At 32.9% G+C, this 27,397-nt stretch overlaps 1 protein-coding gene across 1 annotated transcript; it reads right to left on the bottom strand.

Moving 5' to 3' along the window:
- Window positions 1–2,840: 2,840 nt before the first annotated feature.
- LOC114332348 (uncharacterized) lies at window positions 2,841–14,976 on the bottom strand. The gene is made up of 2 exons (XM_028282133.2): window positions 14,247–14,976; window positions 2,841–7,370 (listed from the first exon to the last, which is right to left on the bottom strand). Exons 1-2 carry the CDS (start codon window positions 14,769–14,771, stop codon window positions 6,519–6,521), a joined length of 1,377 nt encoding a protein of 458 aa, XP_028137934.2. The 5' UTR covers window positions 14,772–14,976; the 3' UTR covers window positions 2,841–6,518.
- Between the last annotated feature and the right edge of the window lie 12,421 nt (window positions 14,977–27,397).

Here is a 27,397-nt window from a genome sequence, read left to right as displayed (position 1 = left end):
GAATTATCTTTACTAAAGTTGTTCCATTTGAACTTTGCCCAAACGTCATGATTCATTTTCAAACAAGTCAGTGGCGGCCGGTCAGGGTCGGCAGTGCCGACCCACACATTTATATAGATAGATTTTTTTAATATTTGTATCTGTGAAGTAAAAAAAAAATCTGTCAGATAATACAGACTAAATTTTATTCATGGTTTTTAAAAGGATTTGATCAATCCGAGCGTTAAGTGATCCCTGCGCATAACAGACTTCTCAAAAAATGAATGATCCGAGCCATTCATCCGACTTTTCGGCTAGCCGTACCTAACTCATCCGTAGCACTCCGTAGCTTGACGATTTACGCGTACAACTCAACGAAATAACAAGTCGATGAGCAAGCGAACATACATTCTCTCCGTAGGCAGGTACGGCATAGTTAAATCTGCCGGTCGGTGTTTCATTTGGCATCGCCAGATCGCATCGGCAGAAATTGTCAAAAATAATCACGCCGTTTTACGTCGTTTAATTGATATTGTAATTTTTTTAAGTTGTCAGGAATTATCATTTAGTGGACATGATGGATCGAAGCATTTGTTAAAAATCAAAGTAATTATAGAGAAAATAATGAAATTGTTTTAGAAATATTTACTTTCCGATTCGAAGTGTATTCGTAATACAGAATGAACTAATACATATACCTAATCAAATAGTTACATTTTGAATAACGTTATTGAATCTGAGATTTAGAAAACCATTTGCTTTTCGCTGGAAGTAGATGAAACTTCTGATTATCATGTCATTCACAATTATCAACTATTGTTGTTCGATACGCGTTACGTGGTAATATTATTTATGAGAGGTTTTTAGGTTTTAGAGACGTGAGTAAAAGCAATAAGGCAGAATATATTTTTGGTTCTTTTTAAAGAACAGATTAAAATTTTTTGATATCAAAAATAAATTGGTAGGGCAAACTGGGGCAATCTTATGACGGCGTTGCTGTGATGTGTGGTGAATTGAATGGTCTCCAGTCAAAAGTTAAAACTACATATTGCATCACAAGCTTTATTTACTCACTATTATGCGCATATAATGAATTTAGTTTTGCATGATACGTGTAAAAAAATAAAGAATATCGTCTTTTCTTGCCAGTTTAGCTCACCTAAACGGATTACTGCTTTAAAACAAATTTGTTTCGAAAAAAAAGCGAACAGTTTGTCAGACGCGATGAAATTTTAAATCTCGATTAGTTTTATTTAAGTAGATTATCTCTGGTAGTTTTAGTATATGTAGCAGATTTTCGTGAACAGCTTTTGGAAGTTTTTCATTTTATTATCGAAGGCGACGATTTTGAAATTGGCGATACCTCGATCCGTGAAGCAATCGGTTTGAGAACTTTATTAAATAATTACTCTTTTAATATTCTTTTAAATATTTTTAAGACACGAGTTTGCCCAAGATATTCATTATTGTTCAAAATCAGTCAACTGATATTATTTATTCAAAAAATAGAATACGAAAGCTGGTGCAAAATCTCAGAGATTTTCGTAATGATAGTAGTTTCCAATATATACGCAGTGACATTTTGGATTCGCTTGATATTTCCGAACCATCCCAAAAAAGACAACATGATACATCTCTCGAAAAACGAGTAGGTATATCTTGAAATTTTGGATACCTACTAATATATGCAAATAGATACTCGTTTTTCGAATGTTGAGGATTTGCAAATTTTTGACCTCTTTGACGATTCAAAATTTAAAAGTTACCTTCGCCAAAGAATTTCCAAGATATTTATTATAACAAGTTAGGTACTTAAAAATTATGCCGATCCAAATATTTTCAGAAAGTGGGGTAAGTTACAAAATATGTATGTATAATTCTATGTAGTAATGTAGTGCAATTCATTACAACAAACTGTTCATCAATTTTCTTATCACCACTACCACCAATTTCTGCCTCAAATAAACGGGATTTATCTTGTCTCAAAAGAATCAACACGTATTGTCGAAACACCATGAAACAAGAGAGAATGTCAAGTACATCAAATAAAAAAACAACAAAATCTCCTATGATGATTTAAGCCTTTTAGTTTGATGGTATACCTATATGAGGAGACAAAAAAACCTTGCCGACCCTGTCTCCAAGGCCACGAGCCGTAACTGAAACAAGTTAAATCAAAGCATGTGAAAATATATCGATGTGTAATATTGATACGTACTACTGTCAATGCAATATTTTCCTGGTGGATGTATTTTATTGAAGTGCTAATTTTTTTTCACTATTACGGAGATTGATGTAGTCAACATTAAACAGCTTTAACATCATACCGACTATTACTAATACCATTGTTGGTCAGCCCAATAGGTAAATATGTTTGATTCAAATTGAGATAGTCACCAGATGTCCCCACAATTTCTGTCAGGGTCGCAACGTCAAAATGCATAGACACCAAGTTGGATACGATCCCATTCATAACACCCCAACTCACATACATATTAAGAAACATAAATATATATGGAAGAATTTATTTAGAAATTGAATTAATGATGTCATGCTATTATATATATGTATAGTAGCATGACATCATTAATTCAATTTCTAAATATATTCTTCCATATTATATATTTATTTTTCTTAATATGTATGCGAGTTGGGGTGTTATGAATAGGATCGTATCCAACTTGGTGTCTATGCATTTTGACGTTGCGGCCCTGACAGAAATTGTGGGGACATCTGGTGACTGTCTCAATTTGAATCAAACAAATTTTCCTTTGGGATGATCAACTATCTCCCTATATAAACAATGCTAGTACCTATAAAGGTAAATATAAAACTATAATTAAATAAAAAAAAGTCTACAATAAAGTTAATACTGTTTTAATATTACCTAAGGTTGAGAAACACAAAACTATCGAGTGAATTATATAAAGAAATAATCAATATTTTTTATTTATCGCACCTACATAGAAACAGCGATACAAATGCAAATTTTTCACAAATTGAATTATTAACACTACGATAGATTACTAATAAGTAGTCATCTTTATCTTGGGACCCAAAACCCAGAATTGCAACTGTTCCTTTATTTAACTGAAATATATTTATTTTTTATACCTAAATATAAAACCAAATAAACTTTTATTGATAAATAAATGAAACTTTATTGATTTATAAAACCAAATAAAAACAAGACAGATAGGCTAATGACACTGTCACTGAAATTGCTGTCAAAGCAAAACAGTTTTTTGACGTGTTGGGCGTAGAAGGAGATTTGATGCATCATCTGGGTGGTTGACTCGCTTTAAGCAATGCTATGGGATAAAGGAGATAGGACTTCATGGAGAGAAGCTCAGTGGTGATTAATAGGGAGCTGAGGAATTTAAAAGTGAGTTCGAAGAGTTTCTTTCTGATTCAACTGATCTAAAGGCGCGTTTTCACGGTACACTTTAGATGATCATCTCGGATGAATCATCCAAAGTGAAAAATAAATGAATTGTGTAAACTATTAATCATCATAAATGATCATTCAAAATGAATATTGAACGAAGTTGAACCGAGTTCTACTTTTGTTCACTTTAGAGCAGTGGTGCTCAGACTTATACTGCGTGGGATCTACCACATAAACTTCAAGCTTCCAACGATCGAATGATAGTAAAAAAAAACAATTTTTTATTGCACATTTCTATTTGATAAAAAGTTGTAATTACAGAGAGTCGTAATTAAAATCATGTTTTTCATCTTAATTTTATTTTTGGATGTTGATGCATGGCACTGCGTATCATGCACACGTTCTTCATATTATGATGGTACGTAATTACCGAGGACCAAAAATGATTACGAAAATGATTACCAAAATCAGTTTGCCGATTACGATACTTTGATTTTACTACCTTAATTTGGGGAAATGCAGACTGACACAAGTATGTTGATCCAATAATGTTGTGAATTGCAGAGCTACTTGCCTCAAAGACGGATATTCGTCTGGCGATATAAAAGGCAAACAAATTTCGTATTGGTCACTCTGGATTGAAGATATATATCCGACATTATTTTCAGTACCTCATTTTGGACGGAAATTAGCTGATTGAATCTAATTGAAAGTAATGGAGATTTCAGTGGCAATTTTTTTCATCTCTTCACAAGAAAATTGATTAGACATAAATATCAACGATGGAAAGTTGTTTAAATCCTTTCTGTTCATTTGATTAATCAATAATTTCAATTTGTCGATAAAAGAATGTAGGTACTGTGTACATCACATCGATAATAATTGTTTTATTTTTATCCTGTAGTTCCAAATTAAAGAGGTTCAAATAATTTGCTAAATCTGTTACGAAAGCCAGATCACAGCCATTTTTTGGTTTTGAAGTAGATGAGCGTCGTTCCCTCGTTCTTCTAGAAAACAAATTATTTCGAAAAGTAACTCCTGGAACATATCTAAAAATTTTCCACGTCTCAACCACCTCACATCTGTATGCAAAAGTAAATCAGTGTGTTCCGCAGAGTCGCTAGCTTTCAATTGCGCTTTAAAAAGACGTCGTTGCAAGCTTCGCGCCCTGATTGAATTCACAATTTTTGTTGTCATCTTCATGACGTCTTTCATATTTAAAATTTTGGAAAACAAAAATTGGTGGTGAACGATGGAAAGTCATCGTTAGCTCGACACAGTGCAACACATCCATTGTTAATGCCAGTCATGGATGGTGCACCATCTGTTGTAACACATACTAGTTTGTAAATCGGTAGCTCCTATTATTTTACAAAATTAAAAAACAAAACGTTGTATATATCTTCTCCGCAAATTTTTTCTTTCAGATGCATTGTTAACAATTCTTCTTTAGCCAACATATCAGAAAATACCATCCGAATAAAAATAACAACTGGGCGGTATTATTAATATCAGTTGAGTCGTCAAATTGCAAAGAAAAGTATATTATACACTTCATAGTATCACTTTTAACTTTGCTTTCCAAATCTTTCCCATGATTTAGATACGTCTATAGAGCGTTTCACGTTAAGTATTGAACATTGCGGAGATAGCCGCATGATAGTAACCGTTGGACGTTACAACAGTACTTCTTTGATAGCAGACATAATAACTTTTCCATTTGTATTTTTCCGAGAATCGCGATCGACTTCAAAAACTTTGGCGATCGACCGGTCGATCGCGATCGACTCTGACGATCGACTTTGAGCACCACTGCTTTAGAGGATTGATCGCGGATGAATCATCCAAAGTGAACCATGTAAACATGCATTTATTGTTGTGATTCATCGGCAGTGAGTAGTGAATAGCAGAAACAGGTCCATGTGAATGTTTATTGTCGCTTTAAAGTGTGTAGTTGTTGTGTTTGTACGTTTTTAGGTAGTTTTTTTAACATGGCTTGATCTTCTGTAGACCATTCCTTTAACAAACACGTTGACGCCCCCATTTTGTAGCGTTGATTTTTCCACGGCTTTACCCACCAACGTCGTTTTCTTCTAATCTTCTGGTACATGTCTAAGTTAATTTAAAAGATATTCACTTATTATGCCAATTCCAGCACGTACAACTGCAGTCGGTGCCATTTGTAAGTGAACAGACTAATTCAGTCTTGGTGATCCATGTAAACGATAATTAGTTTCATCGTCGCAATCACTTTGGATGATTCATCCGGGATGGTCATCCAAAGTGTACCGTGAAAACGCGCCTTAAGCTACAAACACAAATTTATAACGCAGACAAATCGGACTTCTTCTGGTAATGCCTTCCAACTCGGATGATGGCTTTTGAAAGGTAAACGAGGGAACGATAAATCCAGCAAAGAACCGACCACGATCATATCCTGCAATAACGCTACAGGAAGTCACAAACTTAAGTTGACCGTGATTGGGAAGGCAAGAAAACCTAGATCTCTTCAGGGCACTATAGCAGAAAAACTACCTGTTGATTACTACCGAGGGATTGGCAAGACAAAAAACCTAGGTCTTTTAAGCGCACTAAAACAGAAAAACTACCTATTGATTACTCCAACCACAGGAAAGGATGGATAGTGTGTTTTTGATTGACAACGCCCCTTCACATCTTAAAACGCATATGCTTAAGTCTGCTGACGGAAAAATATTTGCCCCCAAACACTACTGTTTATGGCGTCAAACTACAGAAAAAAGTTACTTCGCTCAAAAATTGAAGAAGAAAATGACTTAAAGGAGTTTTGGAAGTCATTCATTATTCTCGACTCTATTTGTCAAATCGCATCTGCGTGGGAGTCTGCAAAGTCTTCAACAATTATTGTGAAGTCATGCAGCTTTGTGTCACGTGAATGAACTTCTAGAACACCTAAGCCTAAAGGAGTAGGACGATGCGCTAGTCTCTGAAAAACTGAAAGTGTAATGTAGAATAAAGAAACACGTTTTCCACTCAAAGAAGCAGAAACAAGTGACAGACTACTTTTAAAAACTGTAAAAATGTACATACACATTGAAAATTGTAAATTAAAGCTTTAGATCAAACTACATTTTTATTTTTTGTATTTATGTATTTGACTTCCAGTTATGGCTTATCCGCAATTTTCGTTATCCATGACAACATTGCCACTCAACCCCACGGATAAATGGGAGTTGACTGTATTAACTATAGGTGCTTGAAAGTTGACCAAGCATGAACATACAAAGACAATTTGCTGTGTGATGGCAAGCTTATTCTGCTTTTTCACAGGTAGAATTGTTTGAAGAAGTCTAAATTTCGTTACAGTAACTTTTATATTTTTAACAGACTGAAACATATTTGGTAATGTCTTATCATTTGGTAATGTTTCAGGTATATTAATAGATGGAAGTATTAATGGGTCCAGTCGAGTACTAAATTCAAAATACAAAAAATTAATCCAAATTGTACATATTTGCGAAACTAATCCCACAGATATATCGAACTGATAAGCTAAATCTTCTATTAGATATCCCATGCGCAGTCTCAATAACACTAAAAGCAATTGCTGCATTGATGTTAATTTGTATTTATCGTTTCTTGGACTACCATTATTTACCTTTCGGATACGCACATAATTTAAATTTTCACAAGCTGGACTCAAAAATCTATGCAAATCTTGTATTTGTTCAAAACTAAAACCTGTATAGAAAACACATTTTTTTTTATCATTACGAACAGAAATTAAAAAATTTTCCAGGGCTGAATTTTTCTGTAACTTCTCTGTTGTCACCTGAAGTAGTTTATTACACATCCTTGTAGAATCAGTTTGAATTTCTATTGTTCTTGTAGATTTGTTAATTCCTTCATTGTTTGTGTCTCCGCTTACTGTATTCATCTCTGATGATTGATATGGTAACATTTTTTCTTGAATGAAGCTAGGCTTCTTATCAAAAATATCAACCCCTTTATGAGCAGTCGATACCTACAATAAAAAAAATTTGATGTAAATCTATTGGCGATGTTAAGTCACAATGACGACCTCTCGTGGATTTCGGCGGAACTAAAATTGAGGCCTTTTTTCTTTTTATTGCCCTGCTATAATGGGGGTTTTTAATGTCAAATCGTTGTCAGTATTTTCGAAAATTAATATAATAAATTTTAATACAAAATATTTAATTAAAAGCTTTATTTAATTTATCAAAAGTGTTCTTATTTTTATGTTGTGTTGCAGAATATTTGGAGTAAATTTAAAACGAACACGTTATTTTTGATTCTACGGATGCTGGTAGATTAATCAATGGGACTACTAAATTTTTCACTTTATTGATTTTCGAAAATACTGACAACGATTTTAACAACGATTTGACATTAAAAACCCCCTTTGTCAGGGCAATAAAAAGAAAAAGGCCTCAATTTTAGTTCCGCCGAAATCCACGAGAGGTCGTCATTGTAACTTAACATCTCCAATATGCTTTTGTAACATTGTTGGGGAAAGTAGATGCTACTTATATAGGGCTTTTAATCGACTCTCGTTTGTTTCGAGCTTCTGTCATATATTGTATAATCTGTGTATAATATTCGTATATACAGATTATACAACATATGACAGAAGCTCGAAACAAATGAGAGTCAATGAAAAGCCCAATTTAAACTGTAAGGTTTACGCTCGGTTTCATAATCAGTTAAAGTGGACTTTAAATTTTAAGTTGGTACCTTTATCAATGCAATTCATATGGGTAAATGTCAACTTTAAAGTGAACTTTAGTTAATGTTTAACTTTAGTTAATGTTCACTTTAAGTTGATTATGAAACCGGGCGTTAGTATAGTTCATGTACATTATGTGTCAGTTCGTTGTGACTATTTATTTTACATACTCCTTTTACTCCTACTAATGCAGTTACTGAAGGTGGATATGAGCTATTACCTCCGATTTCGTTGAACTTCCATCGATTTGCATGACAATTGGTGTGTGGTTAGAGGATATGCCAAGGAACAAAGGTGACATGGTGTCAACTTGCGCTTTTACCCTGGGGGTGAATGCCAGCCCTTCTCGGGGGTGAAAATTATTTTATTAAAAATAACCCCATAATGCGATAGAGGGACAAATTCTAAGCAAGATTTGTTATATAAAGTTAGTAAAATAAATCAAAACTTTTTGAGTTATCAAAGATCAAAGATTTTAATTTTTCGTGAGAAAAATGCATGTTTTTAATCGATTTTTCACAAATAACTCAAAAACTATAAGTTTCTACAAAAAAGTTAATATTACGAAAATTGAAGCTAATTAAAAACGAAATAAACTACTTACTAGAAAAACCTTTTAATGTTGACTGAAAGTGAGTTATTATAGGTAATTCAATATAATATACCTATATTTTTCGGTGAGTACCCAAATCTAAGTATTCAATCTTAAATAACGGGAAACTGATTCATTTTATAACATAAACTTATTAAAAATTTGTCAAACTACTTAGAAATATCTATCAAATGAGCTCCCGAACGAGTCAATAGCATTAAGAAAATTTTTCAAAATTTATCTTTAAAAAATTTTCCAAAAAATGTTTTTTTTTAATCAATAATTCTTATGATATTAGGTTCACCTAAAAACCATTTGAAAGTCAATTCCAAGGGCTATTAAACCACGTTGAATTTAATTATTTAACTTTGCTTTTTGGAAAATAAAAGGTTAAATGACCCTGGTTACATGGTTCTCGCAGCAAAATTTAAGATTTAAACGTTTCTATCTCGGTTATTTTTTACCCTATTGAAATAGTTAAAAAGGTAATAGCTATTTGTATAACAAGGGAGGAAAGTCCTACTTTTCCTCCCAAGAATGAAGTTTACTGTAATCATTCAAGGGAGGAAAAGACACTTTCACCTTCCTCAAATAACAAGCCATATTTTCATTTATACTTAATTTATTTATGTAACTAACCAACAAAATTTATTAGAACTAAAACTAACAAGTACTTAGGTACAATATAACTGTCAACTGTCAAATATAAGTCAAATTATTAATGTAAACATTGTTAAATCAAAATAACAATTTCATGTTTATACCATTCTGCAAAATACAGGGTGTTTTATAAATAAACGTTAAAATGTATAGATACTTACGTAATAGAAAATAGCTATTGTACAGGGCGTCAATAAGTTATATTTCATGAATGAAATACCATGATGTCACTTTTACTTTTCCTCTCTAGGGAGGAAAAGTACGACTTTGCTCCCTACAATCAGGTCGAGGTAGAGGTAGGTGGAAAAATATTTTTATATAGAAAAAACTAAAATTTGGTCATATATAATTTTTTACGTATACAGAGTGAGGCAGATAAAAGTCCTATTAGAAATATCTCGAGAACTAAAGACAACAGAACCATCAAAATTGGAATGAAGGGGTTTTGAAGAGTGAGCTGTTTAATGAAAATATTTTCATCGATTTGCTACTTCCGGTTATACCGTAAGTGGCTTATAACTTCGTTTTTTTTTTAATGGAACATCCTGTATATTTTTACATTTTTGGATTCTTCTCGATGTCTTCTTTCTTAAAATATGCGGTTTTGTAATGTTATACAGGGTAGTTTAAAAGATAATTAGGCTTTTTTATTAATTTCGTAGGAAATTTCACACCCTGTACAATAATTGTAGTAGTTGGATATCAAAAACTCTATTTATGTTCAAATGATTTTCAAAATTGACAATTAATAGATCATGGGAAACACACTTCACAGAACAGTGACAGAACTATATAGATGAAAAGAAAGCCCGGAAGGGGAAGTAGGCGCAATGGAAGACATTAGAGATAACGGAATAGGGATACCAACATGATGAATATTTAGACATCATTAAAAAAATGAAACAGAAAAGAACACCTGGCCCAGATGAAATTCCCAATAAGCTAATTAAAAACGGAGGGTAAAAGCTATTAACAAGCATCTACAGGGTGTAACAAAAATACAGGTCATAAATTAAATCACAGATTCTGGGACCAAAAATAGTTCGATTGAACCTAACTTAGTACCTTAAGGTAAGGTTTAATACATATAGTTCATGTACAGTCGGAAAGATGAAAGAATACCCATGTGTCATCGATGATATGCATATGAATCAAATCAAAAATTTCTAGTCAAAACAAAGTCTAAACCAAATTAATACTGAAAATAAATTTATGTGACTACTACCCCACCGTATGATTTTTCGCTACGTACGAATGTGTCAAAAAATTTTTGTTATTTTATTCTTTTTATGATAATATATATTTATTGGTGATAAATGTGTTACTATTACTACCGTAATTAATTATTTGATATAGATTAATAATACAAAAATAATGAGTAAGCAAATATACGCTCTGAGCTTCGCTGGTGTCGCTCCTAGCGGATTACTAATGCAACTTTCACCGGTAATTTTTAAATTTATTATTTAATTGTTATCGCTTAATATTTACAACGCAAAAAAGTAATTAAATTGTAATCGATTTTTTAAAGATTTTGCTAATCATTTTAACGTTCTATTAATGAAATATTAATTTCTTACTTCGGATACTTACACAATTATCGTGTAGATGGCGCTTAGATTAATTTATAATTACATATTACGAAATATTAAAAAAACTTAAATTCAGTATTTAAAACATAAGTATATTTAAGGTAAAAATATACACCACAGCTTTGACCAACTAATATTATTTCCTATTAATGTTTTTAATTTCAATATTTTAAATTAATCACTTTGGCATTTATGTAAAATTTCCAGTAAAAGCTTGCAGACTTGTCACTACTGGCGCTCGCGAATTTTTAATTATCCCCTCTACCTACGAGTTCTTAGCATATAGTATTATGAATTTCTCCATGTTAAAGTTGCCAGTGGACGTAAATAGTAACAGGATTTTTTTTTAATTTGACACACTGCATTTTTATAATCTACTCTATATAAAAAGTAATAAGTAAATGGTATGTAAGTCAATTAACATGAGTTAGGTACCGTCCAGTGACGGTTCTCTAAGTATTATTGTGGTAGGTTGTCTGGCCATATTTTCTTTAGTCTTCTTTCAGCAAGTGGTTGGGTGAATAAATTATTTATCAATTCGTTTGTGTGATCAGTGGTGCAATTTTTATATTTTATTGAACAATTTTTTATTAAGTCCTTGATTAGTGGGATGTCCAGATCATTGTGAAGTGTCTGGTTGGAGTATTTTGGACTGGAATGTTTGGAGTATCTTCGTATTTGAAGGTTTACTGCAGTCCCATAGTTCTATTCCTTATGACCAAACTGATATAAGTATAGCTCTGTACAGAAGCAGTTTATTTTCAAGAGATAACTGAGACCTCTTGTTAAATAGCCAGTTCATATTTTTTAGTTTAAGGTCTAATTGTTTTACTAAGAGTTTTACTTGTTAACTAAGAGATGAGACCTCTTAGTTGCCTGCCACCTCTTATAACATATTGACCTAGTTACCTTTTGACCCACTTACCACGTGTGGGAGTCATATGTTGCCCTGGGGCCGTATCCTTAGGAATTTTATCCATCCTTTGGATTTTTAGATGTGTTCATTTATATAAGACTTTTGTCTGTTTTTTGAAAGGCTTCAACCTTTGTATTTTTTTGGTTGGCTCACCATGTTCTTGTAACACTGATGATGCTCTTGTTACAGAGCGAAAACGTTTTGTTTAATGTTTGTAGCCCTTTAGGGCTTTTTGAACTAATATACCTTTTGCCAAGAGGAAAATTTTTTATTAAATTTCACTTGTAATTAGTGGTATACAGCCAGCTACAGGAAGTTCTTCCTTGTGGGTTCTTTTCCTAATGGACTTAAATATCTCGACAAATATTGTAGCTCAGGCAAAGATATTGCAAATTTGTTTGCTGATTATTTTTCCACAGTTTATTCTCAGAGTAATCTCAATATGCCCAATCATGAACTATCTTCATCCAATACTCATATCACTAATCATAAAATTTTAATAACAGAAATATTCACCAAGCTATCTGCTCTTGATATCAATAAGGGCCCAGGCACTGACGGTATACCTCCTTTGTTCCTAAAGAAATGCAGTTTTAACCTTTACAGGCTATTGTATTACATATTTAATTGCTCCCTTCAAACTGGTGTTTTTCCAGATTACTGGAAAGAAAGTTTTCTTAAGCCTATATTTAAAGACGGGGATAAATCTCTTGTTAGTAATTATCGTCCTATTAGCGTCCTTGGTGTGATACCGAAAGTGTTTGAGAGTCTGGTTTGTGACTTCTTAACTCCTTTACTCGAGCCTAAACTTATCGATCAACAATTTGGGTTTAGACCCCATAGATCTACTGAGCTTAACCTATTAACTTATGTAGATTTTTTGTTTGACTCTCTTGAGAGGGGGTATCAAGTTGATACAATTTACACTGATTTCTCCAAGGCGTTCGACAGGGTGTCTCATGGTATGTTGGTCCATAAGCTTAGAATAATTGGTGTTGATGAACCAATGATTTCTTGGTTTAGCAGCTATTTGTCTAATCGTAGACAGATAGTAAAAATTGGTAATTTTCTTTCCAAATCAATTCTTGTTCCTTCAGGGATTCCTCAAGGATCACATCTTGGGCCTCTTCTGTTTAACATTTTTATAAACGATATTCATGAATGTTTTTCTTCTTCCCTTTTTTTGCTGTTTGCCGATGACTTAAAATTGAGCTGTCTGAATAAATCTCCCAATGACTGTGATAAACTTCAATATGAGTTAATAAATTTGTTGGACAGGTTTACAAGAAATGGGATGAGTCTGAATCCATCTAAATGCAAAGCCATTACGTTTTCTCGATCTAGATCCCCGATCAATTTTGAATACAAGATTGGACAGCATTGCCTAGATACTGTACCTTTCATTTTGAATACAAGAAATGGGATGAGTCTGAATCCATCTAAATGCAAAGCCATTACGTTTTCTCGATCTAGATCCCTGATCAATTTTGAATACAAGATTGGACAGCATTGCCTAGATACTGTACCTTACATCAAGGATCTTGGTGTTACTTTGGATGCAACTCTACAACTTTCTGATCACTTAAATAATGTAGTCAACAAGGCATTTTAGATGCTTGGCTTTATCAGACACAGGATTTTACTGGGATTACTGCCTTAAAAACGCTTTATTGCTCTCTAGTCCCCATCTTGAGTATGCATCCTGTGTATGGCCACCTTTTTATGGTGTGTATATTGAGACCTTGTGTCGTGTTGAGCATAAATTCCTTAAACAGATTGCTTTCAAATTAAACATCTTGGACAACTACAATGATGCAGATTTACTTGCTACATTAAATATGCCACCCATTTCTATGTGTCAAGAAGAGAGATCTTATTACTTTTTACAATATTCTGCATGGTAGAGCTGCTGCTTCTTCTTTGCTCAATAAAATTAATATACATGTTCCATCTAGACCTACCAGATCTATAAATAGTTTCCATTACCCTACACATCACACTAACTATGGATTTAACAACTTCATTTCAAGAACTGCTAGACTAGCCAATCAATATGACAACATAGATTTCTTTGCAACCTTTGATTCATTCTTGCGTCAGGTTTTGTGTACTCTTGGCTTGAGTAATAGATATAGATAACTTTTGTATTGCATTGTAGATTTAGTCAGTGTTATGAATTTATAGTTTAACATTAATTGTAATTGGGCTTGCCCGTTGATAAATAAAATAAAATTATATAAAGTAATAGTGTAAAGTAAATACGTATATCATGGTAACAACTACTGTAACTGCCGCCTGCTGTCGTTGTAGGAATATTAAAACTTATCAAAAATTGTTTATGATTTTATTTTATATATTAAAATTAAAATCCTAATAAACATTTTGTACTATACCTGCTGAATGGTGGCAATGTTGTTTGTATCAGTTTTTTGGGGTTCATTTTGCTCTTCCATTTCAACTTTTATATATATAATTTCTGGAACGTTTTGATAACTTAAACGGTCTGGATTCATTTTTGTTGGACCACTTTCTCCACAATACTTCTTCATTACTTTACCATTTGATTTATCAATTTCTTGAACTTCTTGATGAATTAAAGGATCTGGATTCATGTCTGTTGGACCACTTTCTCCATAAAAATGTAGTGAACAAATATAAGTGTCTTTAGTAACATTATCAATCGACCTAAAACCTTTGCGGCCACAATTTTTTACCCACAAATTACATTTCGTACATTTTGAGCATCTTTTAATATGTTCTTCAGCCGATATTTTAATCCTTTTTTTACGATATTCCAGACAAGGCTTTGGAAAACTTATAAAATAATAGGTATCGTCGTTATCTGATTTATAGCGTGTATCATTCTTACATTTTCCATAACGACACCGCTTCGCTGCTCCTTTTCGTATAGATATCATAATAATAATTAATTAATAATCCTTTTTTTTAAAACGCTTTAACTAACTTAACATCTATGATTAACACTTAACCACAACATCACCATCAACCATAGATAAATAATATAGTATTACCGGAATCAACATCAAACATCAAAAATAATAATAATGTTTGTTTACAACAGTGGCCAGTGAAAATGTCAAAATGTAGGGTCGCGGATGTTTCCCCAACTGTCATCAATACGACTAACTTCACGCGTAAGGCTAATTTTCACAGATCCGATATCCGAAGACACGAAATACGAAATTTTTTCGTACGATTATATTTGATTGTCGTATCCGAAATTTTTTGACATTTGTGTAATATGTCAGATTATTCCATGGATTGATATTTGATACAAATGTTTGCTGTTGGATATTGAACAGGAACATATAGGTAGTTTTATTTCGATTTTATTCTTATTATTGTTTGGATCATCATGGATTCGTCAAATTATCTGTTTGAAGAGGATAAAAATGTGAGTTATTGTTAGAAGTACCATCACATCCATTTATAATTAACTGTTTTTAATAAGAAATACAATTTTACTAAAAAATAAAATCATTTTTTTTATTAAAATTGTGGCTTATTTCTCATTAAGAATAGTTAATTACAAAAATGCCACAAGAAAATAGTTTCAGAACAACATCCATTTATAATTACGATTTTGTTGTTCCATTTCAATATATCAAAAACATAAACACTTCACAAAAGTAAGGTTATCAAGACGTTCAAGATAGAATGTCATGTCAAAATTCATCCGATTTTCGTGCAAAAGTTAAAATAATTTTAACTTCTTCCGATGACTTTTTAATTTCGTACGAAAACCCAACTGTCACTTTTCAGCCAATGAAATTCTCTGAAATTTCTATCGTATCATCGTACCGTCGGACATCGGATCTGTGAAAATCCACCTTTTGATACGAGAATGGGGAACTTGCACATTTTTTTTTATTACATAATAATGTTCAGTTTTGTATAAAAATGAGATTTCCAAAATTTCCCGCTTCAAAAACTCATAATAACTTAGAAATACAAATTTAAAGTCTTCTTTATTTTAAAGTAGTTCAGACGGCCCGTGACGTCACATAGTTTTACATTAGTTTTTATTAGTTTTACATTAGTTTTTATGGTTATATCAGTGATGTGGGGGAGGCACAAACCATACATACTTATAGACGTTTCACGACCATGTTAATCTTTCGGACCGAATTAACGCCATCTCTTGATTGGAATGGGAACTAAATTGACAAATTTTAGTTACGTGAGAATTTCAAATTATAAATTTTGCGGGATTTTTGATGACATTTTGCAGGAAATTAAAACAACAGAAAGACAATTCAATGTTTTATTCCATATTTTACTGAAAACTTCAAATATTCCAATTTGTTTTCAAAATGCTAAACACTACTGCTATGTGTCCAATGAACTGTCAATACGGACATATTGTCCGTATTGACAGTTCATTGTATGTGTCACGTAAAAGCACATGTGTATCGAGTTGAATGAAAATTTTTGAAAGAAACTTGTACATAGGATGATTGTTTAGATAAATATTACCTTATAATCTTTTACAAACTTCCAAAAATATATAGGTCCGAAATGTTGATGACACACTTGTCTGTTGGAATAAATTGTTTCAGGATCTATTATATTGTTTTTTTTTAATGTGGAGAAACACAACAAGGGATGATCAATGTAAACTAAAAATTCTACTCATAAAAATGGAGAGGAGGTTAATACACTTATTAAAATTGTGATTAAATCTAATTTAAAAACGTAACACCACTATAATAAAATAATTAAGCCACAAACTGTAAAATAAAAAGTAAATTACAAATTAATTTAATTGTCAACTGTCAATTGTTAAATATGACAAAAGAATTGACTGACAGCGACATCTCTGGATTGGAATGGTAACTAATTTGCTGTCTTGACCACCTTGAATTTACGTGAAACGTCTATGAGTATGTATGGTTTGTGGTGGGAGGGTTAATATTATGGAGACCTACACAGAGGAGAGGAATCGAGATAGGACGACCTTGAAATTTTTGTACACAATTTTGCCTGTTTGCTTGGTTTCTCGCTAGGGCGGCGGTGGCGTAGAAATAGATGCTACTTTTGCATTGGAGTGAATGTGAAAATTTCGAAAATAATTAATTATTCGTAGTTAATATAAGATTATTGGTTTTGGTGGTTAATATTATTTAAATATGAGTGCCAAGAAAGCTTACACTAAAAGAACTTGCTTCGTACTGGGATTTATATCGAGTTATCGTTCCGATAAAAAATTCAAAAGGGAACTTAACGAAGTTAATAAAGACTTTTTATAAAGATGTGTCTTTATGTTATTTATAACGTTCGTGGATTAAACCTATTCGTTTGTATGTTATTTCCTTCGGTGTAAATAAAATTTGTGCCTATTATTGGTTTTTATTTTAACCTGAAAATTATAGTGATAATAGTAGGACGATCTTGAAAGTTTTTCTGTCGAAACAATGCATTTTTTGAGACAAAATATTTCACAAAAATTAACATTAATTTTATAAAAGTCAGACTATCGTCTGCGTAGTTTATAGACATATATTTTTATTAACTAAATTTAAACATCTGATAGGTAAGCTTTCAGAATATAGATAAATGAAGTATTAAAAAAAAGCAGTTTAAATTTTGATAAAAAGAATACCTAATTAAAAAAAATTGATCAATAAACTTCAAATTATTTAAATAACTTTTTAAACTTTTTAAAAACAATTACGTACAGTTAAGTCAATTTTTTCAACTAACAAACTTTTTAATATCAGTTACAAAGATATTAAAAAATTAATTTGCCGTTGAAATACCATTGGTATATAAATGTGGCAGTTAGATAATGTGACAAAATATTTCCGCTTCAAAATAAGCTGTCCTACATATTAAAGTAATGACAAATTTAAATTTGATGTCACATCTCCATCTACAATGGTATATAAAGAATACACTTTTTACCACACGTCGATATGTTATAAGGTTAAAATAATTTATTTTTGGCATAAAACATATTCAGCTACAATCCACCAATAAATTAATGTCTAATTACGCTAAAAACAAAAATAAAATGAGTTAAATATTAAATAAGTCCATAAGAGCTAATGTATTTGTAGCACCTATTCGAACACTTGCGCCTCTAGCGGCGATTGCTGAAAGTTGAATTAGAGGTTGAAAAGTTAGCCCACAAACGATGCATTGCGTTTCCACTCCTTCTTACAGGTCTCCATAGTTAATATGTAAGTATATTCTTCTTCTTCTTCTTTAGTTTATTGGCCTCCACCTACTTGGGTATTTGGCCACAGCATCGTCGCGAAATATGGGAAAATATTTATATTGTAATGACATTTTTTGATCACTATACTTAATAGGAAGTGTGTACCTACTAAGTTTATCGTTAAATACTTATGAGAATAATAATCAGAATAAAATCACAGTATAAAATTAGTAGGTATAATGGGAGTATAATATACATAATATATGTACTTACTTATCTGCTTTAGGGCCGTTTGCACCGACTATATTAAGGCTACTTTAAGATTAAGGCCCGCTTAAAGTAAATATTTTCATTTCACCGTATGTCAAACTCGATTTAAACCTCACTTATTTTAAGTTTTCTTAAGCCTCCGAATTTGGCGGCTTAAATTAAGTGTGGTTTAAATCGAGTTTGACATACGGTGCAGCAAAAATATTTACTTTAAGCGGGCCTTAATTTTAAGCTACCCTAAATATTGGCTCCGTGCGTCTCCCCTCTACGTACAGTCACGTGATACGCTGTCAGATTTTGTAAGGACGTTTTAACATTGAGTCTTATGGGATTATTTTGTTAAACTTGAATATTTTATTTTGTAGTGATAATAACCGAATACAATTGTTAGAATTCATTAGTTATTAATTTATACTGTAATTTATAGTGCAACAAAATATTTTCTTTTTCGTTAATAAATATTTATTGACATAAACTGCGATAGTGAGGTTATGCATACAAAATCAAACTGATAATCAATATTGGAAAGTGAAGAATTTATAGTGCGTTTTTATTTTCCGTTTATATTAATACATAATATCACTAGCGTGACATGACATTTTTTTAAATGTCTCATTTAAACATACACAAAGCGTCCTTATAAAATTTCAAAAAACCGCCACCATGAGCAGCTCGGTCGATTTTGCTTTGACACTTTGTTAACGCTCGGAGCGAATAGTCGGTGCAAACGGCCCTTAACTCCCCGAACTTCTCCGACGGAAAAATTTTCACTCTTTTGAAAATATGTAACCACCATACACATATCAACTATAGGTAAGTTATCAGACTGCCCATAACAAAAACCCTCTTCGGTCATTTTAAAAAATATATCTTAAAAACACTCAAATATATCAGAAATAGAAATTATCAAATATATTTATGTGTCAGTGTCAAAACGAATGCCAAACCTATAAGGGAACTTACACATTTTTTTATTACGTAATATTATTCAGTTTCCTTTAAAAATAATATTTCCAAACTTTCACGCGGTAAAACCTCATAATAACTTAGAAGATAATTTAAAATCTATATATTTTTTTCTGTTTTCTGGCCTTGGTTTAGAAGAACCCTTAGCCAATGTAAAATAGTTCAAACGAACAAAAACGCTTGTGACGTTACATAACTGTATTTTCTACTGACGTTTATAGTGTCTAATTTAAAATTATATACAAGAGTGTTTTTTTTGAAAACCTGGGTTGAAAACGTCACAGTTGACAGTTTTTAATTTTTGCTAAAAAAACCTCATCAAACCTAATTTAGTTTGAAAACAGTTGTTAATTCTTGTTAATTTTTTATTTATCGTTGATAAGAAGTCGAGGTCCGCTGGGATGAACAGCCTCGGCTTCTTTTCGCAGTGAATATCTGTTGTGAATTTTGTTGTGTTTGACATTTGATTTTTTGGAAGAAAACTTAAAATAGACAAATCTGTGATTATCGTTCGAGGTGAACGGACGACTTTTGAAACTCATCCAAAGGGTAAGGGCCAAAACTATCTATATTTCCCTGTTAATTTCTAATTTGCATCGACTGGCATAGATTTTAAATTCGTCAATCTGCCGCATAAGATGGAGGAAGAAGTTCCTCCCGATCCTCCTCCACCACCTGACCCTCCTAATAAAATCAACCAACATGAATGTCAATCTCAACCTCCAATTATTCAGAAAAGTCTTAAAGGAAAAAAATCAAATACTATATTCGGAGACCGACATAGGTCCTTATGAAGTATTTGTCCAGGGTCAGGATAAAAATATTGGAGATTACCACGTGTTAAGTATAGCTAAATCTATTTCTGTTTTAAAAATTAAAGACATCACGAAAATCAGTAGAAAAAGTAAAAACAGGATAGGGGTATTATTTGCCACTAGAAAAGCAGCCAACGATTTCGTTGTGAGGAAAGATTGGGAAGCCCTAGGGTATGACGTGTTCATTCCATTTCATCAGATTTCTTGTAGGGGTATAGTAAGGGGAGTTAATAAAAGATTCACAGAGGAAGAAATAAAGGAGGCATCAGAAACCAACTTGGCTTTATGTAAGATATTAAGTGTAAAGCGAATGAACCGGAGAGTACAAGTGGATTCAAAGGTTGAATTTGTCTCCACGGGAACTATTAGCATAACTTTTTCAGGAAAAACTATTCCTAAAGAAATTTCCATATATCAACTACCAATGAGGGTCACACCATTCATCAGCCCTGTTCTTCAATGTGGAAATTGCTTACTTTATGGCCATTCTACGAACCAATGTAGAGGAAAAAAGAAATGTGCTAGATGCGGAACTTCTCATGAGGATTCTTCATCTAATACGTGTACAAAATATTGTATTTTCTGCAAATCTTCTGACCATGAATCAAGTAGTCGTAATTGTAGAGAGAGAGTCAGACAAAAAGATATTAAGGATCTAATGTCCTTTTCTAATCTATCTTTCTATGAGGCAAGTCAGCAGGTTCCTAGGATCCATAATATTTTATCTTTAAACATAAACGATTTCCCCCCCTTACATAGCGATCAGAATAATTCTAATGGCATCTTACCACAGGAGAGGAGGTCTGCAGCCTCAGCTCAATATTCAAAACCTTTTAGTCAAGTCACTCAATCTCCACCAAAAAGAAGAAGACCTTCAATACAAGAAAATACAGGTTATGATAAAATCTCCCACCAAAGACTACTTATTAATCCATCAGGTAGAAGAATAAATGAGCCCTCGACTTCAAAATTCAATCCTGCTCACTCTGATTCTCAAATCACTAACTCACAATCTTTATCCCAACTTCATTTGGATTTCAATCAGGCCATGTCTATGCTGAACCAATCTCACAGGGAGCTCGTCATGACCTTCATTGGGGACTTAATAAACTCAAAATCATACTCCATTCCTTACAATATGGCAGATCTAAAGACTAGCATAAACAAAAGTGTATCACCTTTCAATACAAATGTAAACCAAGGTCGGAGGGGAATAGAGGATCTCGAGCCTGAGGATTCGAGATCTTTTGACTCCTTGGTCTAGCAAACATACTCTTTATAATGAATCCTAACACTCCGATAACTATTATTCAGTGGAATATACGTTCGTATAACACTAATTCTGACAATCTAAAAATCCTTATAAAAAACCTTAAGCCAGATATAATCCTTATTAGCGAATCTTGGCTCTCAAACCAACATGTTATAAGATGTGGAGGGTATCAAATAATCAGAAAAGATCGAGAGGATGGCTATGGCGGATTAATTACTCTTATCAAAAACAATATTGATTATAGGGAAATTCAAATTGCTAATCCAGGCTTCAATCATGATGTCCAATTCCAACTCACATTTCTCCCTAACTTTAATTTGAATATTCTTAATATATACTGTCCACAAGACAACTCTATCTCCAAATCCAACTGGTATTCCCTTGTTAAATTACTTAATAAGCCATTTTTAATCATGGGTGATCTAAATTGTAATCATAAGGCATGGGGTAGTTCTAGAGACAGTCACAATGGTAGGATTATTTTTGATTCTTTGGAGGAACTTGAGCTAGTATTTCTCAATGATGGGTCCCCAACTAGACTGGTGGCCCCAGGAGGCAGTAAGTCGGTAGTAGATCTAACAATGGCATCAGTCGATGTGGCAGCCAGTGTGGGCAAGTGGTCCACTATTTCAGATACTGGAACTAGTGACCACTTCCCCATAATATGTCAGATGGGTGTATGTCCTCAATCTCCCCCGCATTCATGTAAAAGAAGAAATCTAAAGAAAGCTGATTGGTCTACTTATCATAACAATTTAAACAGCATTTTCTTAGCTTTTCCCAGGGAAGATTACGAATTTTTTACTAACTCCATATCATCGGTAGCTGATGAAACAATACCTTGGCTTCACCCTCCTAATAATTCCAAATACCACATTCCATGGTGGGATGACTCATGTGCTGAAGTCGTCTCTGCGAGAGTGTCTGCTTTAAAAAAATTTAAAAATATCCCCTCAATGGAAAACTATATCGAGGCTAAAAAGAATATAGCCAAATCAAGAAAATTCCTAAAATTAAAACGTAAAAATAGTTTCAGACTATTTTGCAGTAAATTAAATAGAAACACTCCTCTAAAAGTTGTGTGGGAGAAAATTAATAAGGTATCGGCTTCGAAACCTTCAATATATACACAATTGCCCTCTACTCCTATATCCCACGAAATTCTATGTTGCTTAACCCCCCTTTCCGCTGTCAATAAAGTATTGGTTAGATCTCCTCAAGTCCTAGAACCGCCATTTGCTCTCGACGAGTATCAGAACTCCCTCTAAATTAAATCTGACTCGGCTCCTGGTTTGGATCAGATTTCCTACTCAATGTTAAAAAATCTTCCCGTTGTTGGATCTTTGTTATTAATTCAACTTTTCAATAAAAGTCTTAGAACGGGTATAGTTCCTGTTCAGTGGAAACAATCAGTAATTTTACCTATAATCAAAAAAGATAAAGATTGTAATAATCCGTTAAACTTTAGACCAATAGCTCTTTCTTCATGTGTAGGCAAAATGCTCGAAACTCTTATAAAGAATAGAATAGAGTGGATTGTGGAACATAATAAGATTTTTAATCCACTACAACTAGGATTTAGAAGGGGTAGAGGTTGTACGGAATGCCTTACATACCTCACCTCAACAATTCAAATAGGCTTCGCTCAAAATCAATACACTATTGGCATATTTCTAGATATCTCTTCTGCTTATTATAATGTCAATATATCACTCTTGTATTCCAAATTATTAAAGTATAACATTCCAACCCAACTGGCTAATTTGATTTTCTGCCTTCTAAATGATAGACAGCTATTTGTCAAAGACAAACTGGGACAAACCCATGGCCCAAGAAAATCAAGTCTGGGACTACCCCAAGGTTCCCCATTAAGCCCTATCCTCTTCAACCTATATTGTCTTTCCCTGTATAATTTAATCCCCTCTTCATGCAAACTAATTCAGTATGCAGACGATTTGATTCTTCTGATTAGAGGGAGTGATATTAATGAATTGGTAATTAATGTAAATAAATTATTGATTCAGATGGAATCATGGTTGCTAGACCACAATTTAAATCTGTCTAAGAACAAATCTTCTGCAATATTATTTACAAAAGGAAACACGAAAATCTCTCCCCCTAACGTAATGTTTTGTAACCAGAATATTGGTTGGGTGGATTCAGTCAAATACCTGGGGGTAAATATTCAAAAAAACTTAAAGTGGAATTCATATGTAAACTCAATAGAACTAAAAGTAAATCGTGGCCTGAATGTGATGAGAGCTCTTTGTGGGACTTATTGGGGAAGTGATCCAAAAACCTTACAAATTGTACACAATGGTCTGATTCAGAGCCATCTGGACTATGGCTGCCAGGTAATTTTCGATTGTCCAACTTCCTTAATTAAAAGATTGGAGAAACTAAAATACAAAAGTATCCGAATTATAACTGGATGCATGAAATCTACCCCAATTCATGCTCTCTTAAGTGAAAGTGGTCAGATCTTGCTTAAATCTAGATGGGAATGGCTTAGCTCTAAATTTATATTAAAAAATTTAATGTTAATTGGCAACCCAATTATTTCCGCTCTCGACCTGTTAGACTTGGCAATTCAAAGGAACCAAAATCATTGGAAAAACAGAAGTATTCCATTTCTAGTGCTTTTAAAAAACAAATTTAAAAGTACTTATCCCAACTTATATTTAAGTGACTTATACCCATGCCATAACTTTGAACTAGACCATCAATTATCAACAATTCCAATCATAAATATCCAATCTAATCGTTCAGATGAACTTGCCTCAGTTCAACTCCAAAAAATAATTCTAAATAAACCTAGTCACACCAAATTCTTCACGGACGGCTCGGTTGATGATGAAGGATCAGCAGGCTTTGGTGTCTTTAGCCGAGAGATCAACTATTCTTATACCAGTAAACTACCTAAGTATACCCAAATATGTACGGCTGAGATTGTCGCAATTAATCATGCAATCCAAATTATTTTGAAAAATGGGATTAAACAAGCAATCATCTGCTCGGACTCTAAAAGTGCCTTACAGAAAATAGGCAGATCAACCTATTCTATGGAAACAGAACATTCATCGTTCATGACCAAGAGAGGCATAATTGAAGCGAAAGAAAATAACGTTAATATTAGTCTGGCATGGATTCCAGGACACTCGAATATTAAAGGGAACATGGAGGCTGATAAACTAGCTAATATAGGTAGAACCTTAAATGTAGCTGCTGGTATCAATCTTCACTATTCCAACTTTCTACCAGACATCAAGCATTCCATCTGGAATCGGTGGAAGCAAGAATGGCAGGGGAAAAATCGAAATAATTCATTTTACTCTAAAATTGTAGGTCAGATAGATAAACTCCCCTGGTATCACAATTTTGCATACCAAGACAGAAGACATATAACCACCATTATTAGAATGAGGACAGGTCATTGTGCTACTCCAGTTCACCTATTCAGGATAGGAGTAAAAGATGACCCATATTGTGACTGTGGCCGAGTTGGGTCCTTAAATCATCTGATTTTTGAGTGCCCTATAAATATGTCACCCAATTTTGACCTATATAAAGAATTAGCCAAGACAAATATCCCTACTCCCATTGAAATTTGCCTACTTATGTCCAACCTTAATCCACGTAGGATTAACCTGATCCTTAAATTCCTTAACTTAGCCAAACTTAATTTATAAATTAATCAATTCCCAAATTTGAATTAAAAAAATTAAGAAGATAAAGATATAAAAAGATATTGGACCTCCAAATGATAAAAGTCATAACCCTTATGGTATAATATTGCCTTTCCTGTAGGGACTGTCTGGCCCTATACGAAGATGTTCCTGCTAATATATATTTAAAAAAATTGAGGCTTTAACATATATATTTGGAAATATTCGACTGCCCAGAGCAAGACAAGAGTATTTCCCTGGTGTAAGCTGGGCGAATTATCCCGAGGGATATAACCCAATAAAGGAAGAAGAAGAAGAAGAAATTATATACAATTTTGTTTACTTTGTTGGTGCAGAATGTACATGCACAACTATATGACGTCACTATGCGTTTTGGACCACCTGTTTTAATTTGAATTTTTAATCGTCTTTAGGGGCCAAACGAAAGACAAACAAAACTTTTTTTATATTTGATACATGTTTTAAATTATGTTCTGTTGTGATTTTTAACATTTTTTTCGAATTTAAAAATTTATGCAAGTTCCCTAATAAAAAAAAAATATGCATTGAAATCCAGACCCCGTAATTTTTTAAGCGTTATAAAGTGAGTATGGGCCATTCCACGAACATACGCCTGTTTTGGATTACTTCGACAACGAATATTTTACTGTGCAACATAAGAAGCACGAAAGTAAATGGCGCTAATAATTATTCCAATAAACAACAATGTAATTTGCAATTTACTTTCGTTCTTCTTATTTTGCACAGTAAAATATTCGTTTTCGAAGTAATCCAAAACAGGCGTATGTTCGTGAAATAGGGTATACAATAGTCTAGGCGCCAGAGGGGTCACCGTGTCCTTTTCAATTCTGATGGACAAACTCAACGGTTTCTTATGGATTTTTGGCTGCTGATTACGAATTTAGAGAGTGGATTTCGATCCGAGTGGTCAAAAAATTGTTATAAACAATTTAATTGTTTATAAATTGTTTATAAGGCTCTGGCTCAGAAACTAAAAGAGATAAAAAATAATGTTTCAAATAAAATTTGTTCGTTAATAAAAAACGAAGAAAAAAACGTTTACTAAACTAAAATCCAACAGTTAGACCTCAAGATATTGTAAAATTAGTGCACAATGCAAATTGCAAATTGCAAATTGCAAAATAAGTGTTTTTTTAAGCTTTATCGATCGTAACCAGTGGCGTAGCTGACAGGCCCGCAAAGCCCGCAAGGCCCGCAAGGCGGGGGGGCCCGACGTTAGGAGGGGCCCCTTAAAGCCTTCAAGCTTAATACTTGTACTATCTTTAAATTGGGGACCAAAACAAATTTTCCTAATAAGCATCAAAATAGGGAATTTGAATTTGAATAAGGAAATAACGAAGCGGGTAATTGACGTAACTCTTACTGTTTTCGGGTGCAATTTAGCGTTTCGTACTTTTGTGGACATGTTGGTAGTTTAGATGAAAGTGAATTCCAAAAAGGTAATTTTTTGTCGGTGGTTCTTTTAGTAGCTAAGTATGATCCTGTTTTAGCTAAATTAATCGATAAAAACAATAACTTAAAAAAAAACAAATTACTTGGGCCCCCCAAATCCAAAACGAAGTTGTAAATTTTCTGGCTCAAGAAACTGAAAACAAATTGATTAATTTAAAAAAAATTGTTTTTATTCAATAATTCTTGATACCACTCAAGATATTTCGAAACACGATCAGCTTAATTTTATTTTCCATTATGTAACTTGAGATGAAAATAATTTATCTTCTAAAGCAGAAGTTGTTGAAAGTTTTTTGGGATTTATTCGTATGTTAGACCAAAGTGGAAGGTCTTATAAATAGAATTTTAAAATTTATACAATCAAAGCACCTTTCCGTACACAACCTGAACCTAGTGTTGAATGATGCCGTTGCTGGTGTACAGGAGTTGGTTTTTTTAGGATATAATTAAAAGATTATGTTTTTTTAGTGCAAGTATTAAAAGATAGGATGTACTATTATGACTTTGGATCCATCGCGTTTGCCAACACTTAAAACGTTATGTGAAACCCAGTGGTCATCCAGACATGATGCTGTTATGGCTTTGAGTCTAGCTTTCCGACAAGTAATGAAATCTTTAACGAAAATTTCATTGCTATAGTCGGTTCGCTAAACTCAGACGCAAATGGCTAAAGATTTTAGTAGGTACGTAACTTTTTTGTTTTTTGCCAATTTTGACAAAATTTGCAAAATTACTAAATATTTAGTAATTATTAACTATTTAGTAATTATTTTTTTGGCAATTTTATCAAATTGGCAAAATTACTAGCTTAAATCACTAGGCAGTTGAGTCTGAGTTTAGCGAACGGACTATATCTAAAAAACGATGAAAAATTATAAGT

The sequence above is a fragment of the Diabrotica virgifera genome, chromosome 5 (genome assembly GCF_917563875.1).
Source record: "Diabrotica virgifera virgifera chromosome 5, PGI_DIABVI_V3a".
NCBI lineage: Eukaryota > Metazoa > Arthropoda > Insecta > Coleoptera > Chrysomelidae > Diabrotica > Diabrotica virgifera.
This window is presented reverse-complemented; position numbering and strand designations above follow the sequence as displayed.